The sequence below is a fragment of the Leucoraja erinacea genome, chromosome 5, assembly GCF_028641065.1.
Source record: "Leucoraja erinacea ecotype New England chromosome 5, Leri_hhj_1, whole genome shotgun sequence".
NCBI classification, from domain to species: Eukaryota; Metazoa; Chordata; class Chondrichthyes; order Rajiformes; family Rajidae; genus Leucoraja; species Leucoraja erinaceus.
Genome location: NC_073381.1, coordinates 86,183,101 through 86,208,717, shown reverse-complemented (window position 1 = coordinate 86,208,717; position 25,617 = coordinate 86,183,101). Strand labels below are relative to the sequence as shown.

The 25,617-nt window shown below is 43.0% G+C and overlaps 1 protein-coding gene across 4 annotated transcripts in view; it reads left to right on the top strand.

Annotated features, from left to right (window-relative positions):
• Window positions 1–22,922, top strand: part of fbxo9 (F-box protein 9) — a 63,157-nt gene extending 40,235 nt beyond the window's left edge. For all 4 annotated transcript variants that reach the window (XM_055636169.1, XM_055636170.1, XM_055636168.1 and 1 more), the window contains exons 7-13: window positions 2,538–2,652; window positions 6,919–7,037; window positions 10,073–10,163; window positions 16,248–16,343; window positions 17,883–17,979; window positions 18,671–18,828; window positions 22,290–22,922. In XM_055636169.1, coding sequence (XP_055492144.1) covers window positions 2,538–2,652; window positions 6,919–7,037; window positions 10,073–10,163; window positions 16,248–16,343; window positions 17,883–17,979; window positions 18,671–18,828; window positions 22,290–22,398 — 785 coding nt within the window. In that variant the 3' untranslated portion in view covers window positions 22,399–22,922. The remainder of the gene's footprint in view (window positions 1–2,537; window positions 2,653–6,918; window positions 7,038–10,072; window positions 10,164–16,247; window positions 16,344–17,882; window positions 17,980–18,670; window positions 18,829–22,289) is intronic.
• Window positions 22,923–25,617: the final 2,695 nt, after the last annotated feature.

The window sequence follows — 25,617 nt, the reverse complement described above, 5'->3', positions numbered from 1 at the left end:
GGCCCACCGGATTCATGCCAACCAACGATCACCCCATGCAGCACTAGCACTGCCCTACACACTAGGGACAATTTATCATTTTGCAAAAGCCAATTAACCTACAAACCTGCACGTCTTTGGAGTGTGGGATGAAACTGGAGCACACAGAAGAAACCCACATGGTCATAGGGAGAACGTACAACTCCGTGCAGACAGCATCTGTAGTCAGGATTGAGCATGTGCCTATCCAAAAGTCTCTTAAACGCCACTATCTTATCAGCCTCATCCACCACCCTTGGCAGTGAGTTCCAGGTCCCCACCACCCTTTGTGTTAAGTAAAAGGGAGCTGTAAGGCAGCAACTCTACCTCTGTGCCATCGTGCCGCCCCATATGTTTAGCCATAAGAATGAATTGTTAATATACAGTACATGCCATTTTACAATTCAACATAATTTTATTCTTGCTCCAACTCATAGCTGGTCATCATTCCTCTTTCAACAGATGTTTCTTTATGCTGGGTCTGTGGCAATGCCACCGTTTCTGTGGCATGATGACCCCATAACCAAACTTCACTGTCACTGGAACATGATCCTGGAATTTCCAACCTATGTCCAGTGAGAACACAGCTACAAAAATTTAAGCATAATCAAGAAATATCTATTGGATGGGCAATATATGTGATCATTATGGTCTACAATCTAACTACGAATAAATAAATACGTGTACCTCAAAGTCAAGCCGTACTTGTAAAATGTGCATAAACGAGGCAGTGAACAGGGCATTGTGAACGATGTACACCAGTGTATGTTGCTGCAGAATTCAGTAGCTTGTGAGCCTGTGTGTGGGTATTTGTGTGTGTGTGGTGTGTGTGTGTGTGTGTATATATATATATTATATTTATATATATTTATATATAAATTATGTGTGTGTGTGTGTGTGGGTAACCCAGAGGACGTAGATTTAAAGTGAATGGAGAACGATTCAATAGAAACCCGAGCGACTGGTAACTTTTTGGTGGGTGTATGGAACGAGCTGCCAGAGGAGGTAGTTGAGGCAAGGACTACTGCAACGTTTAAGGAGCATTTAGATAGGTACATGGATAGGGTGGTTTTAGAGGGATATGGGGCAAATGCGGGCAGGTGGGACTAGTGTAGATGGGGCATGTTGGGGGATATATGTGTGTGTCTGAACTTTTTGTTATATTGTCCACAGAGTACCATCTTTACATATTCTGTTGTGCTGCTGCAAATAAGAATGTCCTTGTTCCATTTGAAACATATTGACATTAAACACTCTTGACTTGACTGAAGACATGGTCCTCTTCAAGGTCTCTAATTTGCATTCCCGCTTTGTGGAGGAGATGAGATAACTGGGTTCAGGCATGCTGGGGAACAGGGGCCCATTGTATTAGTTTAGTTGTTTTTTAGAGATACAGTGTGGAAACTGGCCCTTCGCCCACCGGGTCTGTGCCGACCAACGATCCCCGCACATTAGCACTATCCTACACACACTAGGGACAATTTTTACATTTACCAAGCTAATTAACCTACAAACCTGTATGTCTTTGGAGTGTGGGAGGAAACTGAAGATCTTGGAGAAAACCCATGCAGATCACGGGGAGAACGTACAAACTCTGTACAGACAGCACCTGTAGTCGGGATTGAACCAGGGTCTCCTGCGCTGCATTCGCTGTAAAGCAGCAACTCTACCGCTGCGCCACCATGACCGCCCGTCAGGAGGGATAGATAGGTTTTTGCCTGGTTGGTGTTGAACAGGAGAGAGAGGGCGTCTGATTGGGGCAGATGTTGTGTTAGGTAGCATATCTGTAGCCACTCCCAAAATAAGTGAGAGATTTGGGCAAAAAAAATCCAAGATGACAGATTGGGTACAGATATTGTTATCAATAAACCAAAGTACCTAGGGTGAGCTTCCATGGTTAGGTTGGGAGTCCAAGCCTAAGACATCCTCCCCACTCTCGGCCCAGCAACCTGGGAGCAGCTCCTGCTCCTTCCTTTTAGTAATCCTCATGATTCAGCATTTGCCTTGTTTGGCTAAAACCCAGCTACAAATTGTTAATTAAATCTTGATGAAATAGGAACAAGCTATCTCACAAAAAAAAAGAATTGTGATGGGCAAGTAAAGCAGCCTTGGAATGAAGATCAAATCTTGCAATGACCATATGGAATAACATCTAAAGAGGCAAGAGAGAACGCCAGATGCTGAAATCTTGTATAGAACACAAATTGCTGGAGGAACTCAGTGGGTCAGGCAACATCACTGGAGGACGTAGATCCAGAGATAATTGATCCATGGATCTGAAGAACAGTCTTGCCCTGAAACGCTACCTATCTGTGTCCTCTAGAGATGTGAGCTTATCTGCTGAGTCAAGACTTTCTGCTCTGGAGTGACTCCTAGCTGTTCAGTCCTTTCTTAATTCAGCATTTGGATTAAGCATGTATGTCTGTAGTTTGTAAGATAATTCTGCTGTACCATAAGGTGTAACCAATCATCACATTGGGTTTGTCACTTGTTTGTTTTAACGCTTCTTCGTTTTGCAGATATCCCTTTTGAAATCCTTGTGTATATATTTCGATGGGTTGTGTCAGGCGACTTGGACCTACGATCATTGGAGCAATTATCCATGGTTTGCAGAACATTCTACATTTGTGCAAGGTACTTGTTTACGAATGAGCAACATATATGAAGGTTTCAAAGTGCTGGAGTAACTCGGCAGGTCGGGCAGCATCTCTGGAGAACATGGATAGGTGACGTTTCGGGTCTGTTCCCTTCATACTCATTCAGAATCCGTCTGGAGAAGGGTGCCTACTGGAAACGTCACCTATCCATGTTCTCCAGACATGCTGCCTGACCCGCCGAGTTCCTCCAGCACTTGGTGTCCTTGTGTGTAAACCAACATCTGCAGTTCCTTGTTTCTCAGTATGTGAAGGTTTGTTGATCGATTTGGTCAGAAAAGCGGTGAAAAGATTTTGGGGACTAAAAAGGGAATGTTGAGATATGGCATGATTAACCTACATCTGCTGGTGTGCTGTAAGATGTGCCCTAAATTCAAGTTGCATCCTCGTTTTCCTGGTTTCAAGAGTCCACACAGTGCCTAGCATGCTGGTGTTGCAGAACGCTTTGGAGCCCAGATCTTGTGAGTGGGTAGCGTTAATTGGAACTAATTAGCGGCACTGCTGAACCTTATTAAAGGGACGGTTCTTTTGACTAAAATGGTTGGTCAAGATTATTTCAGCGACGTGAGGAACTTAGTTCAGTCCATGGCTGAACATGGACAAGATCGACCGCCCTGACTTTCAGCACCATTTGCCATGGTGGTTGATTGGGAGAGAAAGGGAAAGGTCCTATACCCGCAGAAATCAAAAAGCTCATTCAGACATAAGGAAGTGGGAGGAAACTGCAAGGAGAAATTACACCAAGTCCATTGATCACACAACGTACAAACCTGTGCGTCTTTGGAGTGTGGGAGAAAACCGGAAGAGCACCCGGGGAAAATCCACGCGGTCACAGGGAGATCTCTGTACAGACAGCACCCAAAGTCAGGATCGAATCCGGATCTCTGACGCTGTAAAGCAGCAATTACTGCTTCGCCACTGTGCCTTTGACTTCTTCCTCACTTGGATTCTTTGAAATTATAACCTTGTATACAAGCTGCCATGCTGGCCCTTGTCAAAGGCCTCGCTACAGTCAACTTTCACTGCCTTGCCCTCGGCAATCCTCTTAGTGACCACCTCAAAAAATTATTTCAGATTTGAGAGAAACATTTTCCCAACCACAACGCTATGCTGGTTATTCCCAATGGCTCAGAGCCCATCCCCCCCCAATCGGTCCGTGCCCATCCCCCTCGGTCCATTCCTATCCAAATGCCGGTAAATCCTGTCCCTCAGAATCCCCTTCAACTTACCCACCACTTACATCGGGATTCACTGACCTGTCATTCACAGACTTGTCTTAGCTGCTCTTCTTAAATAACAGTTCACTATTAACCACCCAACTTTGTGCAGCATTAGCCACCCTCCAGATTTCATCAACAGCTGCGAAATGGTGGGACGTGCATGCAGCCTTGCCTCACAGGCATATCCCTGACCCTTGTTGAAACAGCTATTATGGTGTATTTGGCAACCAAGTAAGGTCTGAGCATACCACATAATTCTCCTGCTTAGATTCCACTTTGCAATCATGCGATGTGTTCACCTCACTGGCCTCCCCCATGCCTTCATTGTAACCATACCTTAGTTCCCCTCTCATCAGAAATCACAGAGTTCGAGCTGACTAGCTGGCAGCTGCACGATGTATGCAATCTTGTCAGATGAACTAACGCTTGTGGACACCAGCTCAGATGCTGGCACTGCAGACCGTAGAGGTCTGTAGAGGACAAGTCACCAGGCATGAGACGTCTGCAGCTAGGGAAGGTGCAAGAGTTAGTCCAGGCAAGCTCCCCAATGGGAGAGACTAGGACACAAATTCTGTCTCCGATTCAGAAAAGGTCTTGAGGCAGCACAGTGGCACCGCGGTAGAGTTTCTGCCTTACCGCGCCACCGATCCTGACTGCGGGTGCTGTCTATTCAGTGTTTCTTTGTTCACCCTGCGACCGCATAGGCTTTCTCCGGATGTTCTGGTTTCCTCCCCACTCCAAAGGCGTACGGGTTTGTAGGTTAAATAGCTTCGGTAAATTTGTAAAGTGTTCTTAGTGTGTAGGATAGTGCTAGTGTACAGGGATCGCTGGTCAGCACAGACTCGGTGAGCCGAAGGGCCTGTTTCCACGCTGTACCTCTAAAGTCTAAAGCAGAATAAAATTGGCTAGAATGTCCTTGGTGATTTATGGGGTGCAAGTGTTGCTGAATGATGACCATTTATTACCTATCTTCAATTGCTCTCAAGAAAGCATTTGACCCTCTTACTTAAACTGTTGCATTCAGTCTAGTCAAGGTTATCCCACTGTGCTGTTGGCTGTGGACTTCTTAGAGTTAAGTCCAACAGCAATGAAGGAACAACTATATTTTACCAAATCAGTACAGTATGTGATTTGGACGGGTCTGTGGAGGTGAAGACATTCCCTCTTATGTGGCCCTGTTCTACAAGGTGATAGAAATTGTCAATTTGAGGAGTATTGTACCTGAAACCTTGGCAAGTGGTTGCATTTGTTTTAGTTGATGGTGATCTTTGTAGATGACCTTATTTAATTGCCAAAAACAGCTCACCACCTCCTCAAGAACGATTCGGGATGGGCAATTAAATGCTGGCTCAACCTGCAAAGCCCACATTCCCTGAATGAATGGAGAAAAGATGTTGTACTCCATAGTGCCAGTAGTGAAAGGAGTGTTTGGCATCGGGATGATATGTCCCAAATGACGTCGAGCCTCTTGTTTGGCATTAGGCGACATTCATTCCAGATACATAGAAAAACCGTACCAACATTTCTGACTGATAGACGATGAAAAGGTTCTGGTGAATCCAGAGTTGTGCAGGATAAATAACCTGCTTATAGCTCGTCCCGTTAAGTTACTCTTAAATAAAGTGGAATCCTCAGAGGTAAAGTAGGAGATCCCTTGTTGGATTTTGCTTCTTGCTAAAGACTCTCTCCCATTTATACACCTGCTTGTCTTCTGCTTCTAGCAAGTTGCCCAATTCTATGACTATGACTGTCATAGTCATATAGCGTGGAAACAGGCCCTTCGGCCCAACTTGCCCACATCAACCAACATGTAACACCTGCCTATATATTGCACATATCCCTCTAAACCTCATCTTAAATGTTGTGATAGTGCCTGCCTCATCTACCTCCTCCGACACTTTGTTCTGTACACCCACCACCTTTTGTGTGTGTAAGAAAAAGTTACCCCTCCAGTTCCTATTAACGTTTTCCATCCTTACCGTAAACCTATGTTCTCTGGTTCTCAATTCCCCTACTCTGTGCAAGAGACTGTGTGTTTACCCGATCACTTCCTCTCATCCTCCTGTGCTCCAAGAAATAAAGTTCTGGCCTGCTCAACATCTCCCTGTGGCTCAGGCCCTCGAGTCCTGGCAATATCCTCATACATCTTAGTTTATTTAGTTTAGTTTATTGTCACGTGTACCAAGTTACAGTGAAAAAGCTACTGTTCTAGGCATTTTTTTGTTGTTTTTTGTTTCTTTCCACCCTTTCCAGCTTGTCAACATCGTCCCAAAATCGTCCCAAAATACACGGTGCCCAAAATTGAACACAATACTCTAAATGTGGCCTCACCATCGTCTTATGCGCTCCTCCTATTTTTATTCCTGTCATCTTGCAATCCTCATGGAGTACCACAGCCCCTCATATTCTCCTGGTCTAGTAGAGCACCTCATTCTTTTAATACTTGGTGTTAAATCGCACTCCCACTCCCTTCTCCAAAACCAAACCAGTCGAACAAAGCTGTCCATGATGTCTGGAAAGGGACAAGCCTGCAGTTTAACCCATACCAGCTCCACATCAGTCAGCAACCAGTCTGCAAATAACTTGATGATCTGTGTGTAAGCACGGACACAAGGGATGGGAATGGAGTGTATTGAGGATGTGGGATATTGCCCTGCTATTTTAGCAGTGGGTCCTCCATGCCAATCTAAGATGGGTTGCCCGCTGCATTGTTAAGGTCCAGGTTTGCAGCAGTATGTCAAATCAGATTTGCAAACTGGTTGTAGCCACAATCTGCTTGCTTTCAGCGTACAGAAGCATTAGCGTTATGCTCTGCCTGATATAATAGTGCAACTAATCTAGGGGATTTAAGAAAGGGTTTAATTTATGACTTTACCAGCATCTCTAAAAGTGCTGAGGGTAGAAATATGGTGATAGGTATTCACAGTATACCTATTTGCAGTTGAGTATTTTGCAGTTGCTATTTTAAATATAGAAGTGTTTGTGTTCCTGCCTAGTTTTAATTTTTCTTCACTTCTTTTTGTCAGAGATCCTGAAATATGGCGTTTGGCTTGCCTGAAAGTCTGGGGCAGAGCATGTAGCAACTCGGTGCTGTACAGTTCTTGGAGACAGATGTTTCTGGAAAGGCCCCGCGTTCGATTCGATGGTAAGTTGGTAATAGGAAATTACTGCGTGTAGATGGTAGAAAAATCCTTCCCTTGCAATGGTGGCAGAGATTCATTGTTGCAGGTGCCCGTCCTCCTCTCCATCAAGTTTGCAACGTTTAACAAGTTTGAACTCCATTCAGCAATTTGTAAACCCGGTTTTCTCCCACACTCTGAGGATGTACAGGTTTGTAGGTTAATAGACTTTGGTAAATTGTCCCCAGTGTGTAGGATAGTGCTAATGTACAGGTGATCACTGGTCGGCGTGGACTCAGTGGGCCGAATGGCCTGTTTCCACGCTGTATCCCAGAAGCAAAGTATAAAATAGCTTTGTGCTTTTAGAAATTCCAAGCATTTTTTTAAACTATAAATAATAGCTGAAATCCTCCATTTTTAAAGAATGATATTCCTATAGCTCCACAGACCTTTCATTGGAGATACATCTTCACAACATTATTTGTATGACCAGAGTAATTTTGCATATTGATTAAGTTCCATAGAATTCATTATTTATACTTGGTGTGTATTTACTTTTTAACGGTAGTGACATAAAATTTTCAGCGGAGGTTGTCAAAGCTAATTTAGAACCATATATTTGTTTTAATTTCTTGTCATCTGGATTTATCATCGTTTCATAAAGTGATACAGTGTGGAAACAGGCCCTTCAGCCCAACTTTCCCACACCGGCCAACATGCCAATAGACAATGGGTGCAGGAGTAGACCATTCAGCCCTTCGAGCCATTCAATGTGATCATGGTGATCATCCCCAATCAGTACCCCGTTCCTGCCTTCTCCCCATATCCCCTGACTCCGCTATCTTGAAGAGCCTTATCTAGCGCTCTCTTGAAAATATTCAGAGAACCGGCTTCCACCGCCCTCTGAGGCAGAGAATTCCACAGACTTACAACTCTCTGTGAGAAAAAGTGTTTCCTCGGCTCCGTTCTAAATGGCTTACCCCTTGTTATTAAATTGTGGCCCCTGGTTCTGGACTCCCCCAACATCGGGAACATGTTTCCTGCCTCAAGCGTGTCCAATTCCTTAATAATTATATGTTTCAATAAGATATCCTCTCATCCTTCTAAACGCCAGAGTATACAAGCCCAGCCACTCCATTCTCTCAGCATATGACTCCCGCCATCCCGGGAATTAACCTTATAAACCTACGCTGCACTCCCTCAATAGCAAGAATGTCTTTCCTCAAATCAGGGGACCAAAACTGCGCACAATATCCAGGTGTGGTCTCACTAGGGCCCTATACAACTGCAGAAGGCTCCTATACTCAACTCTTTGCCAACGTCCATTCGCTACTCCCAGCTACACCAGTCCTCCTCATTTGTTCCATATCCCTCCGAACCCTAATGTATCATCTAACTCTTTCCTTAAGTTTGGGATAGTCCTTTCCCTTCACTGCCTGCTGTATCTGCTATTTAATCTTTTTCCTTTCACCTTAAACCTCCCAGCTACACCGTCTGGGCATCTACCCGATCTATTCCTCTTATGATCTTATACGCCTCTATAGGATCACCCCTGATCCTCCTGTGCTCCATAGGAATAGCATTGTGGAAAGTTTTGTAACAATGTATTTGTGCAGCGGGGCAACGTTACCATTTTTGCATAAATTATTTAACTTTTCATCAAGACCCGAGCATTTAGGAGCACCAACATATTTTAGAATTGGAAATACTAAAAATTTAGAAATTAATTTTTGTTTTCTCTTTTTTTTCCTTTGATAGTCCCCAATGCCTCAAAACTTTATTTAGCCCATGACTAAATCCTCACAGTGCATGGCAGCTGGCAGTAAATGTTTCCCATTACACATTTTCCCAAGTATAGTGGCTCATTGTGACAGCCTTACAGAATGTTCAGTACTCCATCCATCTACAATAAGGTGTTATAATCCACACCCTAGTCGGGATCGAACCCGGGTCTCTGACGCTATTGTGCAAGCAAATGCATGTGCAAAACAATAACTTTGTGCATTAACCTTTTCAAGTTTAATTTAGAGATATCTGCGGAAACAGGCCCTTCGGCCCTGCAGTCCATTAACACCACCTGCCTCCCAATGGACAAGTTTTAATCAGTTTGTGTGGGAGAGAACATCTCGTTACAAACTCTGTCCAGAGGCACCCCTAGTCAGGATCGAACCCGGGTCTCTGACGCTGCAAGCAGTGTAAGGCAGCAACTCTACTGCTGCACCACTGTGCCTCCCCTTTTAGTGTTTAGAGATGTTAGTGCCTGATGGTGACGTGTATAACAAGGGGAAACACCAGGTGTGAAAGTCAGACATTTCTGTTCAACAATGGTATAACATATCTTAACGCAAATGTTCCAGTGTTTAACAAAAATGCAGGTCAAACAATCCATGGACACATTTCTAACATAAACAAATTCAGGAATGTTAATGCTGATTTGTAAGAAAAACTACAATCTGAAGATTCTGTTCAAAAGTGAATTTTTATGTTTTGTTCCAAATATCTCTCTTTCAACTTATTTGCCTGGAATATATTAAGCCCTTGTGTGATTGAAGAGTTAGTAGCAACTGTCCTTGCCCAGCTGGGTACAGACATTATGAATGTCCATAGGCAGTTGATCGTAGAGAGGCATACAGCCAAGTGCTACCATGCCTCACCAAGTTCTAACTGTTCTTGGACATTGTTTTAGACTTTGGAGATACGTGGAAACAGTCCTTTTGAACCACCGAGTCTGCGCCAACCAACAATCACCCACCTACACTAGCACTGTCCTACACACCAGGGACAATTTACAATTTTTACCAAAGCCAATTAACCTACAAACCTGTACGTCTTTGGAATGTGGGAGGAAAACTGAGCACCCGGAGAAAACTCATGCGATCACCAGAAGAACATGTACAGGCAGCACTCGTGGGCTGGATCAAACCAGGGTCTCTGGCGCTATGAGACCAAGAACCAAGAACTCTACCGCTGCACCACCGTGCTACCCCTTGTTCTTGGACAAGTTAGTTAGAGGTATTTTATAATTCTGGAGTACCTGCTAACAGTGTTGATGTTTGTTTAGGTGTGTATATAAGTAAGACGACCTATGTCCGTCAAGGAGAGGAATCGCTGGATGGTTTTTACAGGGCTTGGCATCAGGTGGAATATTACAGGTACATCACCTTTTCTGTATTCTAAAACAAGATATTTGAAGAGGATAGTATTTACATAACAATATATATGCAGGTGTTTTATTTCCATTGATTGATTGCTTGCTGCTGTAATGTAATTTAAATCGTTTTTCATTTCAATATTAAATTACCATTAAAAATGGAACCACGTGGGTTTTCTCCGGGTGCTCTGGTATCCTCCCACACCAAGTTTTTAGGTTAATTGGCTTCTGTAAATTGTCGTTAGTGTGAAGCTAGTGTACAGGGTGATCACTGGTCGGCGTGGAACGAATGGGCCGAAGGGCCTGTTTCCATGCTGTATCTCTAAGGTAAATTCTAAAATAAATTTGTGCTTTTAGATTTTTTTCTTCAAACATTTTTTTAAAATCCTATAAATAATAACTAATGATATTCCTACTGCTCCTCAGACCTTCCAATGAAGGGTATGTACCAACAGATCACACCTGATCTAGATAAAGACATTCACCAAATGGCTCAGTTGAATCAGCTAGTTTAGTTTAGAGGTACAGAGCAGAAACCGGCCCTTCAGCCCACCAAGTATGTGCCAACCAGTGATCCCCGTACACTAACGCTATCCTATATGCACTAGGGACAATTCACAATTATACCACGCCAATTAACCGATCATGCACAATTATTTTGAATGCCGAATCTGTTCAGGGGATGAAAGCTACTTCAACAGCAATTTTGAAAGAAGAGCTGCGTAAATGCAGTAAACTCCATTGGATTGGGCCAACTTTATGGGCAGCATCATTTATCTCGGTGCACACTTATGCAGGTCGCTGAGTTTACTCTTGCATCAGCTACCATTTCTCCCTTTGATTTGGGGGAGAAAAAACATTAAGTTAACCTGATTGTGTATCTGATATGATTGTCTGGACTATTTGGCTTTTTTTTTTTAAGAAGGCTCTTGTTTCATTTTTAACCATTATAAACCTTGTTGATAGATGGGCATTGTACAGAAAGATGCTGTTTGGTCTATCTAGCCCGTGCAGCCTCTTCAAAAGATCTCAACTCTTTACACATGGGTCTATTTTCTTTATTAGCATGTGTGCAGTTCTTTTTTGAAAATTGCTGTTGCGCTAGCTTTCATCACTTTAACAGATTTTGCATGCGAGATAATTGTGCATGGAAAAAAATAATTTTCCTCAATCCCAATAAATAATAAAAAGTGATTTCTCAACTATGTCATCAACTTTGCTGCAGTTGGAAATAATATTTGGTTATTTAATGGCAGGTACAAAGACCCATCATTTATTTATTTGCCTCTGTACTCCACAATTTGAGATTTGTAATAGAAAAAAATCACATGAGGTTGAAGTGCGCATTGTCAGATTTTAATAAAGGCCATTTTTTGGCCTTTATTAAGGGTGGGGGGGGAAATGGGCGTGTGAGTGAGAATAAATTGCATGGAAATGTGAAGAAATGAGATTGATGTTTACACAAGTGTGAGAGTCTAGTTCCAAAGGCCACAGCCTCAGAAGAAAAGGATGTACCTTTAGAAAGGGGACGAGGAGGAATTTCTTTGGTCAGAGGATAGGTGAATCTGTGGAATTCATTGCCACTGACGGCTGTGGAGGCCAAGTCATTGAATATTGTTAAGGTGCAGATTGACGGATTCTTGATTAGTACAGGTGCCAAGGGTTATGGAAAAAAGGCGTGAGAATGCAGTTGAGAGGGAAAGATAGATCAGCCAGGATTGAATGGTGGAGTAGAATTGATAGGCCAAATGGCCTAAGGTCCTATGATAGGTGCAGAATTAGGCCATTCAGCCCATCAACTCTACTCAGCCATCCATTCGCGGCTGATCTATCTCTCCCTCTTAACCCCATTCTAATGCCATCTCCCTATAACCTCTGACACCCGTGCTAATTATGTTCATATAATTTATGAACTTACAGTATGAGTTGGCAAAAACTCAATGGGCTACGACTCATTGAGTTTATGTCATGAGAATAAGAGATTAAAACTGGCTATGCCTGCTTGAAATCTGTTTGTCTACATTTCTTTCCTTTTGCTGAACTCCAACTAATTTGCTTAATGTTCAGTTGCAAATTGACAACGTAGTTTTACATTTTTGCGGTCAATCAAAACTGAATCTTACCCCATATCTATTCAATGTCAAATTGTGGACTAAAAATGTATTTGAAGTATTTAACATGTTCAACTGTTACTAAATCCAATGAGGTGACTTTCAGTGGTTTGATATTGCAATTTTTCAGCTTGCACATATAAAGGATGAAATAACCAGTGGAACATTAGCAGCAAAACTGAATTAAACATTAAGACACATCCATTCTACTTGCCTCAGCGATCTTTTCTCATCAGCTCTTTGTTAACTGGAGACCAGTGCAGACATCCTTTGACTCAATCTATTTAATTGCATTTAAAGATGTGTATGTATTTTGATGTTTTCAATATTTTTAAATAACATTGCCTCAGCATCAAAGACATTCATCCACCTGCACATAGTGCCTCCATAATGTTTGCGACAAAGACCCATCATTTATTTATTTGCCTCTGTACTCAACAATTTGAGATTTGTAATAGAAAAAAATCACATGTGGTTAAAGTACACATTGTCAGATTTTAATAAAAAGCCATTTTTATACATTTTGGTTTCACCATGTAGAAATTACAGCAGTGTTTATACATAGTCCCCCCCCCCATTTCAGTGCACCATAATATTTGGGATACATGGCTTCACAGGTTTGTAATTGCTCAGGTTTGTTTAATTGCCTCCATAATGCAGGTATAAGTGAGCTCTCAGCAGCTCGTCTTTCCTCCAGTCTTTCCATCGTCTTTGGAAACTTTTATTGCTGTATATCAACACGAGGACCAAAGTTGTGCCAATGAAAGTCAAAGAAGCCATTATGAGACTGAGAAACAAGAATAAAACTGTTAGGGACATCAGCCAAACCTTATATTTACCAGAATCAACTGTTTGGAACATCATTAAGAAGAAAGAGAGCACTGGTGAGCTTACTAATCGCAAAGGGACTGGCAGGCCACGGAAGACCTCCACAGCTGAAGACAGAAGAATTATCTCTATACTAAAGAAAAAAATCCAAAACACCTGTCCAACAGATCAGAAACACTGTTCAGGAGTCAGGTGTGGATTTGTCAATGACCACTGTCCGCAGAAGACTTCATGAACAGAAATACAGAGGCTACACTGCAAGATGCAAACCACTGGTTAGCCGCAAAAATAGGTTGGCCAGGTTACAGTTTGCCCAGAAGTACTTAAAATAGCAACCACGGTTACATGGAAACATAGAAAATAGGTGCAGGAGGAGGCCATTCGGCCCTTCGAGCCAGCACCGCCATTCATTGTGATCATGGCTGGTCGTTCCCTATCAATAACCCGTGCCTGCCTTCTCCCCATATCCCTTCACTCCACTAGCCCCTAGAGCTCTATCTAACTCTCTCTTAAATCCATCCAGTGATTTGGCCTCCACTGCGCTCTGTGGCAGGGAATTCCATAAATTCACAACTCTCTGGGTGAAAAAGTTTTTTTCGCCTCGATCATAAATGTTACTTTAATAAATAATTAAGGGGCCCTTTATTCTAAGACTGTGGCCCCTGGTTCTAGACTCGCCCTACATTGGGAACATTTTTCCTGCATCTAGCTTGTCCAGTCCTTTTATAATATTATATTTCTATAAGATCCCCCTCATCCTTCTAAACGTCAGTGAATACAAGCCTAGTCTTTTCTGTTCTGTTCTGGAAAAAGATCTTGTGGACAGATGAGACAAAGATTAACTTATATCAGAGTGATGGCAAGAGCAAAGTATGGAGGAAAGAAGGAACTGCCCAAGATCCAAAGCATGCTACCTCATCTGTGAAACACTGTGTTGGGGATGTTATGGCCTGGGCATGTATGGCAGGTGAAGGTACTGGCTCACTTATCTTCATTGATGATACAACTGCTGATCCCTCTGCAATTGGATCTTCGTCTTCCTCATTCACAGACCACAGACAGTTCGTATTGGTGGAAATGCCGCGATAACAATCAACGACAACAGGGAGGACCTCAAGGCTGCGTGCTCAGCCCCCTGCAGTACTCACTCTATACTCATGACTGCGTAGTCGGTCATAGTGCGAACTCCTTTATCAAGTTCGCTGACGACACCACTGTTGGACGTATCACTGATGGGGACGAGTCAGAGTATAGAAGAGAGATCGACCGACTGACCAAATGGTGCCAGCACAATAACCTGGCTCTCAACACCAGCAAAACCAAGGAACTGATTGCGGACTTTGGAAGGGGTAGGATGGGGACCCACAGTCCTGTATATATCAACGGGTCGATGGTGGAAAAGGTCAAATTCCTGGGCATGCACATCTCTGAAGATCTCTCCTGGTCCGAGAACACTGATGCAATTATAAAGAAAGCACATCAGCGCCTCTACTTCCTGAGAAGATTACGGAGAGTCGGTTTGTCAAGGAGGACTCTCTCAACTTCTACAGGTACACAGTAGAGAGCACGCTGACCGGTTGCATCGTGGCTTGGTTCAGCAACTTGAGCGCCCAGCAGCAGAAAAGACTACAAAAAGTAGTAAACTCTGCCCAGTCCATCATCGGCTCTGACCACCCTACCATCGAGAGGATCTATCGCAGTCGCTGCCTCAAAAAGGCTGGCAGCATCATCAAGGACCAACACCATCCTGGCCATACACTAATCTCCCCACTACCTTCAGGTAGAAGGTACAGGAGCCTGAAGACTGCAACGTCCAGGTTCAAAAACAGTTTCTTCCCCACAGCCATCAGGCTATTAAACTCAACTCAAACGAAACTGTAAACATTAATAGACCATTATCTGTTTATTTGCACTTTATCTGTTTATTTATTCATGTGTGTATATATTTATATAATGGTATATGGACACACTGATCTGTTCTTTATTCATGCCTACTATATTCTGTAGTGCTGAAGCAAAGCAATAATTTCATTGTCCTCTCTGGGACACATGACAATAAACTCTCTTGAATCTTGATGGTAATAACATAATGAATTTTGAAGGGTATAGACACATCCTATCAGCTCAAGTTCAAACAAATTCCTCAAAACTCATTGGCTGGGGGTTCATTCTACAGCAAGACAATGATCCCAAACATGCTGCTAAAGCAACAAAGGAGCTTTTCAAAGCTAAAAAATGGTCAATTCGTGAGCGGCCAAGTCAATCACCCAATCTGAACCCAATTGAGCATGCCTTTTATATGTTGAAGAGAAAACTGAAGGGGACTAGCCCCCAAAACAAGCATAAGCTAAAGATGGCTACAATACAGGCCTGGCAGAGCATCATCACCAGAGAAAACACCCAGCAACTGGTGATGTCCATGAATTGCAGACTTCAAGCAGTCAATGCATGCAAAGGATATGCAACAAAATACTAAACATGACATTGCTGTGTCCCAAACATTATGGTGCCCTGAAATGGGGGGACAATGTATAAACACAGCTGTAATTTCTACGTGGTGAAACCAAAATGTATAAAAATACCCTTTAATAAAATCTGACAATGTGCACTTTAAATAAATGATGGGTCTTTGTTCCAAACATTACGGAGGGCACTGTAAAAGCACAATTAGACCATTCAGCTATTGATGGGAATTCAGCCCATCAAATTTACGCTGTTTTTCATGGCTGATCTCTTTCCCTCTCATCCCATTCTCCTTCTCGGGCTTCTCAGCCTTCTCCCCATAACCCCTGTCAATCTCCACCATAAAAAATATCCATTGATTTGGCCTCCATGGCTTTTTGTAACAATGAATTTCACAAATTCACCACACTCTAACTAAAGAAATTCCTCCTTATGTCCTTTCTAAAGGTATGTCCTTTTATTCTGAGGCTATGCCCTTCAATGTCCCTCCCCTCCCCCAATCTTGCTAAACTCCAGCGAGTACAGGCCCAGTGCCGTCAAATGCTCAAATTGTAGGATATAATCCAGTATAATAATGCCTTTCTATTAAGAAATGCTGTCACTTCAATTTACAGTGTAAAGCCGCTTTTGAATACACGATTTACAATTATTGATCATTGTATAAAACTCTTTTATATAACCAGGTATCTGCGATTCTTCCCAGGTGGTCAGGTAATAATGCTGACCACACCAGAAGATCCTCAGAGTGTTATTCCCCGCTTATGCTGCAAGACTCCAAGGTAAGGATTGCAAGATAATATTATGATTGCAAGCTATTAAATAATTCAGTAATTATCCATGCCGTGCATGACAAAGGAATGCTGGTATTTGCAGGCTGTAATCTAGGAGAAGCAATGTTCATGTTGGATTGTTGGTTGAAGAAACTGCAGGTGTTGGTTTATTAAAAAAGACACAGTGCTGGAGTAACTGGGCAGGTCAGGTCAGGTATTGTCTCTTTGGGTCGAGACCCTGCCTCAGTAATTATTTGCAGACAATCAATCTGAGGAAGGGTCCTGACCTGAAAGATAGGAAAGATATCAAATTTGAAAGGGTTCCGAGAACCAAGATGTTGCCAGGAGCTTTAGAGAGAGGTTGTGGCCCTTGTGGCTAAAGGGATCAGGGGGTATGGCGAGAAGGCAGGTACAGGATACTGAGTTGGATGATCAGCCATGATCATATTGAATGGCGGTGCAGGCTCAAAGGGCCGAATGGCCTACTCCTGCACCTATTCTCTATGTTTCTATGTTGATTAGGCTAGAGAGAGGTTTAGCCCTTGGAGCGCAGGAGGATGAGGGGTGATTTTATAGAGAATAGATTGCAACCAATCCTAGACATCCTTCATGAAGTGTAATGGAAAGACCTTGGAGAGGGTGCAAAACAGATTTAAGCATCAGTTGTGTGAAAAGACCAGGGATGTGAACATTGTTGTCCTTGCACAAAGAATATTAATTGGTTCACAATCATGAATATCTCTGAACAGCTGTGACAACCTGTCCCAAAAAGACAACCAGTGTTTAACGGGCCTGAGGACACTGTTCTCAGCAGACCAAGTCTGAAGAAAGCTCACCCATTCCTCTCTCCAGAGATACTACTCCAGCATTTTGTGTTTATCTGCAGTCTTCTAATATTCTATTGGAAGATGGGATTTTGAGTGAGCACCAGTGTGTAAATAATGTTATTGTGTGCTTATATTATGTGTGCTGCGTGCTATTTTGTGATTGATTTTGCTGTCTGAGAATCTTGCATGTTATTTTGAGACGGTGAAATCAAGTTGTGAGTGTCTCATAAAATAATAATTGGAAATTAGATGTGTTACTTAAAAAAGACACAAAGTGCAAGAGTAACTCAGCGGGCCAGGCAGCATCTCTGGAGAACATGGATGGGTGACTTTTCGGGTCAGGAAGTTCATAAGTTCTAGGAGCAGATTTAGGCCATTCAGCCCATCAAGCCTATTCCGCCATGGGTGATTCACCTTTCCCTTTCAACCCCATTTTCGTGCCTTCTCCCCATGATCAACACCCGTAGTAATCGAGAGGGGTGCTGACCCAAAAAGTCACCATGTTCTCCAGAGATGCCTCCTGACCCACTGAGTTAGTTACTCCAGCACTTTATATCTTCTTTTGTGAACCATCATCTACAGTTCCTTGTTTCTACATTAAAATAAAGCAAGTACATTTAAAGCCTAATCGTATTATTTTAATTTGTCGTGAAATAGTTTGTTACATTAGTGTTATGGAACTTTATGGCTGAATTGCTGGTGGTTTCTTTATGTCTCATAGAATCGACGCTGTCCTCTTTGGTCACTTTCGTCTGTCCCAGGAAACCGATAATCAAACCAAAGTATTTGTTGTTCTGGCAAAGAAGAAGAAAGAGGAGGTAGGTGTTACACGACATGTTTAGGGGTGACACTGTGGCGTGGCGGTAAAGTTGCTGCCTCGGTTTAAGGTGAGGGGGGAGAGATTTAACAGGAACTCGAGGGGTAACTTTTATTACACACAGGGTGGTGGGTGAACGGAAAAGGCTGCTGGAGGAGGTAGATTGGGCAGGTACTATTGCAACGTTTAAGAAGCATTTAGACAGGTACATGGCTAGGACAGGTTTGGAGGGATGTAGCCCAAATGCAGGCAGATGGGACTAGTGTGTACAGGTCGGTTTGGACAAGTTGGGCCGTGCTTTATGACTCTAGGAAGAGAGATGAAATATTAGTGTTATTAAATACAGAAAATGCTGGAGAAATCCAGCAGGTCGGGCAGCATGTGTGGAAAGAGGAACAGTGCTAATTCAGGGTCTCGGGCGTGAAACATTGATTGTTTCTCTTTCTGCAGATTCTGCCTGATCTGAGTTTACCCAGCTTTTTCCGGTCTTATTTCCGAAATCCAGCATGTGCAATTTTTTTAATTTTCATTATGTATTCCTTTACTGTAATTGTGTAAAATTATAATTTAAAAAATAGCTACTTATTCTAGTTACTATATAAATGTGCAATCAAGAATGAAGAGCAGCAGATATATATTCGATTTGGAAAGAAGTGTTAATTTTGGTAAATTTTGATTTACTTTTAAAACAGAAGGCGCCAGAATATCAGAAGTACCGATATTACCGTCGAGCTCCTGCTTCTGTTGAGATTGAGCATAATTTTCATGTTGGGTTACAACTTACTTCCAGTGGCCGACAGCGATTTAACAAACTGGTCTGGCTTCATCACTCTTGTCTGGTAATCTATAAGTGAGTATCAACACATGCTCTAGTGATGGCATTTGCTAATCTTCCTTCAGAAGGATGTATTTGTCTCTCTGACACTTGGGGGTGAGAGTTCCACATCGTTTGAATATACCAGCACTTCTTGTTTAGTTTAGAGATACAGCGTGGAAACAGGCCCTTCGGCCCACCGAGTCCACGCCGACCAGTGATCAACCATTCACGCAGGTATCCCATGTTATCCCACATTCACATCCTACACACTAGGATGGAGGATGAAAAATAGTCCGAGGGTCTCCTTTTGGTAGATAGTAGCTCAGGACCGTTCTCTAGTTGATGATAGGATGGTTCAGTTGCCTGATAACAGCAGGGAAGAAACTGTCCTTGAATCTGGAAGTGTGCATTTTCACACTTCTGTACCTCTTGCCTGATGGGGGTAGGGGGAAGAGGGAGTGATCGTGGTGAGACTGGGTCTTAATTATGCTGCTGGCTTTGTCGAGCGGAACCACCAACCATGCCAGGTAATGACCTTCAAGTCCCCCAGCCAGAGTGCATTCCATCTCCTTGCTACTTGTGGTTTTACATGGAGGAGCATTGATTCTGTAGTTAGAGTACAGTAGGTTGGGATCTGGAGGAGGCCTCCTTGCCTGAGTTTTACCTAATACTGCATGGGTCTGTAATCAGTGTTCATAATTCTCAAAGCCAATCCTGCATCACCCGTATACCACTGGTGGGATGCTGATACCAAGAGTACTGTGAGCATCCTATCACCAGCTATTTTAATTTTAATATTCTAACTGTTGTGCTTCAGTTTGGTTTGGAGACAGCGCGGGAACAGGCCCTTTGACAACCAACCAGCAATGCACATACACCAGCACTATCCTACACACACCAGGGACAATTTACAATTATACCAAGCCAATTAACCTACAATCTTGTATGTTTTTGGAGTGTGGGAGGAAACCAGAGCACCCGGAGAAAATCCACGCAAGTCACAGGGAGAACGTACTAACTCCGTACAGACAGCACCCTTAGCCAGGATCGAACCTGGGTCTCTGGCGCTGTGAGGCAGCGGCTCTACCCCTGCGCCAACATGCCACCCAACTGTTGTGCTGCTGCATGTAAGAATTTCATTGTTCCATTTCGGGCCATACGACAATAGAAACACTCTTGACTCTTGCCTCTCCATCCCACTCTCACTGTGAACTTGTCTGTGGTTTCCTGGCACTGATATAACATGGGCCTAATGCAAGCTTGATGAACAATGCCTTCTGTCTGGGCACATTGCATGCTTCTGCAGTCGTTGCCCAGTTCACCAACTTCAGGCAACTCACTCCCACTATCAGAAGTGGCCATTTCTTCTCCAGTCATTCATCTGTAATATTGGTCCAGTTTTGCTCTCTCCACTGCATAGACTGAGCACTTACAGCTCTGCATTCCAGAGCTTTTATATTCATTTTGTTATAGCTTCCTTTGTGTAATCGTTCTCCTCTTCCCCCTCCCCTCCCTCCCCCCATCCTCTATACCCTCCCCATCCCTCTCCTCTTTCCCCTCCTCTATTTTGTCTCTCATCTTGTTTTTTTTTCTTGTTGTTTCTCTTGCTCTCTTTGCAGTTTTTCCACTCTCTTTCTACCTCTCGGACCGTCCTCGTTTACATATCATCCGATAACTTTGTCAGCATGCACAACACGATGGTGCAGCGGTAGAGTTGCTGCCTTACAGCGCCAGAGGCCTGGGTTTGATCCTGACTACGGGTGCTGTCTGTGCGGAGTTTAGACCTTCTCTTTGTGATCACGTGGGTTTTCTCTGGGTGCTTTGGTTTCCTCCCACGCTCCAAAGACATAAAGGATTGGTGGTTAATTAGCATCAGTAAAATTTTAAATTATCCCGAGTGTGTAGGATAGTGCTAGTGTACGAGGTGATCGCTGGTCGCCGCTGACTCGTTGGGCCAAAGGGCCTGTTTCCTTGCTGCATCTATAAACTAAACTAAGTTAAGCAGCATATCCTCTGGTAAAAATCGTTACCATATCAAAGATATGGGACTCCCATTGTCCACATCCCTTCTCAGTCCCATCTGCATATTTCTCCATTTCGCGATTCTCACGAAAGAGGTCTTCATATTCAAACGGTTATGTTTGTTTCTCTTTCCACGTACGTCGTCGAGCCTGCTGTTTCCAGCTCTTTCTGTTTTTATTATTTTGCTTGACTTGTCGCCACATACCTGTGAAGGTCAACTGGGCTGGGTGGAACTTTGCCTTTAGCTTTTCGTGACAATTACACTCTGATAACATGTTCTATAGTGCTGGTGTCTTCCTTATTCCTACATTTAAACTGACAATGTCTTAACCTTTGGAATTCCTCTTATGTGTTTTGGTGTAATTTAGTGTTGGGAAGTGACTTTGCATAATGTTGCTATTTTGCTCTGTGAATGGACGTTGTTGATCCCCGCACACTAACTCTATCCTGCACACACTAGGGACAGTTTACAATTGTACGAAGCCAATTAACCTATAAACCTGTCCGTTCTTGGAGTGTGGGTGGAAACCAGAGATCCCGAAGAAAACTCACTCTGGTCACAGGGAGAACATACAAACTCCGTACACACATGTAGTCAGGATCGATCCTGGGTCTCTGGCGCTGTAACGCAGCAACTCTGCAGCTGCGCCACCGTGCGGAGTTCAAGTTGAAGCTGCACTTGTACTATACCTACAGCATCAGCGTATCTGAACCCAGAGTTTAATAATTGCTGTATGCATGGTCTGTATTTCTAACATGACTGAATTTCCAAATTAACTTTCATTAAAACTCAGCTGAGTGAATGTTGTATTCACTTGTTGGATGAGTTGGGGACTTCATAAGGTTTCTGTTGCTGGTTAATATGTGCATTCCAGGTGATTTTTATTGGAGAAGGCTTTTGCTAATTATTGAGTGTGGACATGAATCCAAATCCACAGATTTTCTATTCCTCAGCCATTGACCTTTATTTCTTTCTAAGATAGGTTCATAAGTTATAGGAGCAAATATAGACAGACAAGTTTGTACGTTAATTGGCATCGGTAAAATTGCAAATTGGCCCTAGTGTGTGTCGGATAAAGCTAGTGAATGGGGATCGCTGGTTGGTGTGGACTCAGTGGGACAGTTTCCTCACTGTATCACCAAACGGAAACTAAATTACACTAATAGCTTCAAAAAAATTATTTACTGATATTTAAACATCCATTCTTCAAGTTGTAAATAATGCGTGTAGAAGAAGGGAACTGCAGCTGCTTGCTTACAAAAGAAGACGGAAAGTGGGTAGCTCAGTAGGTCAGGCAGCACCTGTGGAGAACATGGACAGGTGATATTACGGGTCAAGACCCTTATTGAAACTGATTGTAGTGGTGGGGGGGGGGGAGGGGGGGGGGACATTGATATTGAAAATTATTAGGGAATTCTACTTTTACTGCAAGGTTTGCAGAATGTGTCTAATTTATAAATTTCATTTTTAGGTCAACAGGAGAGACTGCCGTTTCCACGTTTGACATCGATAAAATGTACACACCCTTGTTCTTTGCTCGTGTGAAGAGCTTCACAGCATTTGCTGAAACACCTCTTTAACTTGACCTAATCTTGTCGGTTTCAATTTATATATGCATTGTAAAGTTCCTTTTGCATGAGTAGAATGATATTAACTCTACTTAAGGAATTACAATCTGAGCTTTAATAGGATATTGCTGTGTGAGTGCTTTTTTAAAAAAAAGGTGCTAGGAATATTGCAAGATAATTATATCTGAAATCTGAATCAAAGTTTAAATGCACTGTGTCATTGATATGAATGCTATCATTCAGAAATCTGTAATTGGGCTTGGGCTGCATAAATATTAGCAAATAAACTTTGACGCTGTTCTCATTGGTAACAATGTTTTAATTTTATTGCCCATATATCAATATTGGCAGAATTTTCACACTGTGTTGCCAGAATGTATTCTTCAGTGAAATGTCTCATTTTTATTACAGGTTGAATAATTCATGTTATTGTGACTTCTGACTTCAAAGCTTTAATGGATTTAGATTTTTTTTTATAATGTACTTAAATTGAAATTATGTTTGGATATTGAGGTAACTAAATGTTTTCTTCCAAATCGTTTTACTGTGTGTTTTTTGTGTTTTCAATCTCTGTTCAATCTCAGCCTATGGCATTTTAAATATATTGCAAAGACTTAAACTAAAACTCTGGCTGTTTTTGTTCAAATTCAACATCAAATTCTTTCATTTGCTAAATGCCCACATACTAGCTAACACGTCACACTGCCTTGGAGAAAACAGCCAGTATAATCAAAGACTTTTCTCGTCCCAGTCATTTCTCCTGTCATTTTGAGTAAAAACAAGCAAGCTATCTTCATTAATTTAAAATAAGTGGCGGCAAATGGACACACTGCAATAGCTAAATGTCAAAGCAACTCAACTGTAGTCCTTACTGAAATTGAATTCATCTCGGACTTTAAGATGTATCTTTAAAGCTTTTTAATTAGTTTAGAGATACAGTGCGGAAACAGGTCCTTCGGCCCAAGGAGACCATGCCGACCAGCAATCCCTGCACACGAACACTATCCTGCACACACTACGGACAATTTTACAATTTTTCTAAGCCAATTAGCCGACAAATCTGTATGTCTTTGGAGTGTGGGTGGAAACCAGTGTTCCCGGAGAAAACTCACACAGGTCACGGGGAGAACATACAAACTCCATGCAGACAGCACCCATTGTCAGGATCGAACCCAGGTCTCTGGCACTGTAAGGCAGCAACTCTACCACTGCGTCATCGTACCATGGTGTTCAGCGTGTAAGTCAGAATGTATAACATTTGCCATGTAGAGATTTTTAATGGAATCACTAACCTCATGAACACACAATTGTGTGACATTTAATAACATTTTGATATAATACATTATAATTTTACAAACGTAAGTAATGTAATAAAACTACACAATGACGTGCTTACAATCAAGTAAAAGCACAAAGGCAAACTTTTTGTTTTCCAGAAGCTGCCGTATATCTGGGTGGATGGAAAGTTTAGTTGAGTGGTACATTTGTGCAGTGTCTGGCATTCGAAGACGGTTCTGATTTCAAACACGTCTTGAGGCAAATCAAAGGATAAGCGGATGGCACAGCTGCTAGAGTCACTACTAGAGCATGTTTCCCGATGGCTCCAGTTTTACCCACGTACCAAAGACTGAGGGTCAGTAGGTTTATAGGTCACTCTAAGTTGCACTGAGTGGTAGCATCAGACGGAGGTTGACAGGCATGTGGAATTAACTTTAACAAGGTCGAGTGTAAATGGATAGTTGATGGTCGGCATGGACTCAGTGGGCCGAGATACCTGCTTCCATGCTGCTGTACCTTTGACTCCTAGAGCGCTTTTGATCCGAGTGAAGAATTACCCAAAGACCTTGCTTTCAGACATTCTCTGAGATATTTCCACCACAAGATTGGATTTATTATTATTAGATTGGAGTACAGGCAATTGAGAAGGATGAGGGAGGACCTCATTGAATCTTATCGAATAGTGAAAGGCGTGGATATTGTGAATGTAGGGAGGATTTTTCCATTGATGGGAGAGTCTAGGACCAGAGGTCATAGCCTCAGAATTTTAGGACATTCCTTCAGAAGGAGATGAGGAATTTCTTTAGTCAGCGGGTGGTGAATCTGTGGAATTCTGCCACAGAGGGCTGTGGAGACCAAGTCAATGGATATTTTTAAGGCAGAGATAGATAGATTCTTGATAAATAAGGGTATCAGGGGTTATGGGGAGAAGGCACGAGAATGGGGTTAGGAGGGAAAGATCGATCAGCCATGGTTGAAAGGCAAAGTCGACTTGATGGGCCAAATGCCCTAATTCTGCTCCTATCACCTTATGAGCATAATACTGAAAGTAGGAAAATGGGGATAAATAATGTACCCTTGATTCTCTGAGATATCCCGTTTTAATGTAGTTTTTATTATTTTTTCGATGTATGGTTTGTGGTATGTGTGTGTGTGTGTGTGGGCGGGGGAAAACCTTTTAAAATCTTTCCCCTGCACGGAGACCTTTTCCCTGTCGGGTCTCCATTGTCGTTGGGGCTGCAACGGGGAGCGGCCTGGGGCTCCAGTCACGGAGCTGCGGAGCTACTCACCATCATGGAGCTGGCCGAGTCCGGAGCGGGTGGAGCTGTGGTGGCGCGCTGCTGTGACCCGACCCCGGAGATTCGGAGGCTTACCGCAGGTCTGGCAGACAGTAATATCGGGAGCCCGCGGGTCCCTGGTGGGAGACCGCTTTTCGAGACTTCTGCAACGGCGACTTCACCCGCCCGAGTAGCAGGGTCGAGGAGTGCCTGGAGCGGGGCCTTACATCACCGCCCGGTGCGGCTTCAACGGCTGCGGGACTTTGCTAGAGACCGCTGGGGGTTCCAACAACAAGACACGGAGCGTGGCCTTGCATCGCCCGGCGTGGCTTTAATGGCCGCGGGACAATTGCCATCGCCCGCCGGGGGCTTTGACTCTGACATCGGAAGGGGAATGGGGAGTGCAGGGGAGAGAAGTTTTTTTGCCTTCCGAGGAGGAGATGCGCTGTGATGGATGTCTGTGTAAATTGTGTTGTGTCTTGGGTCTTTTTTTTCATGTGTGTATGACTGCAGAAACAACATTTCATTTGAGCCTCTATGAGGTTCAAGTGACAAATAAATTGTATTGTGTATTGTATATTAAATATGTAACATTCCAAGGCCTTCCGTGTGAAACAAAGTGTTGGAATAGGTCTAATTCGAGGACAATGTCTGTATAATATAATGTAATTTATGA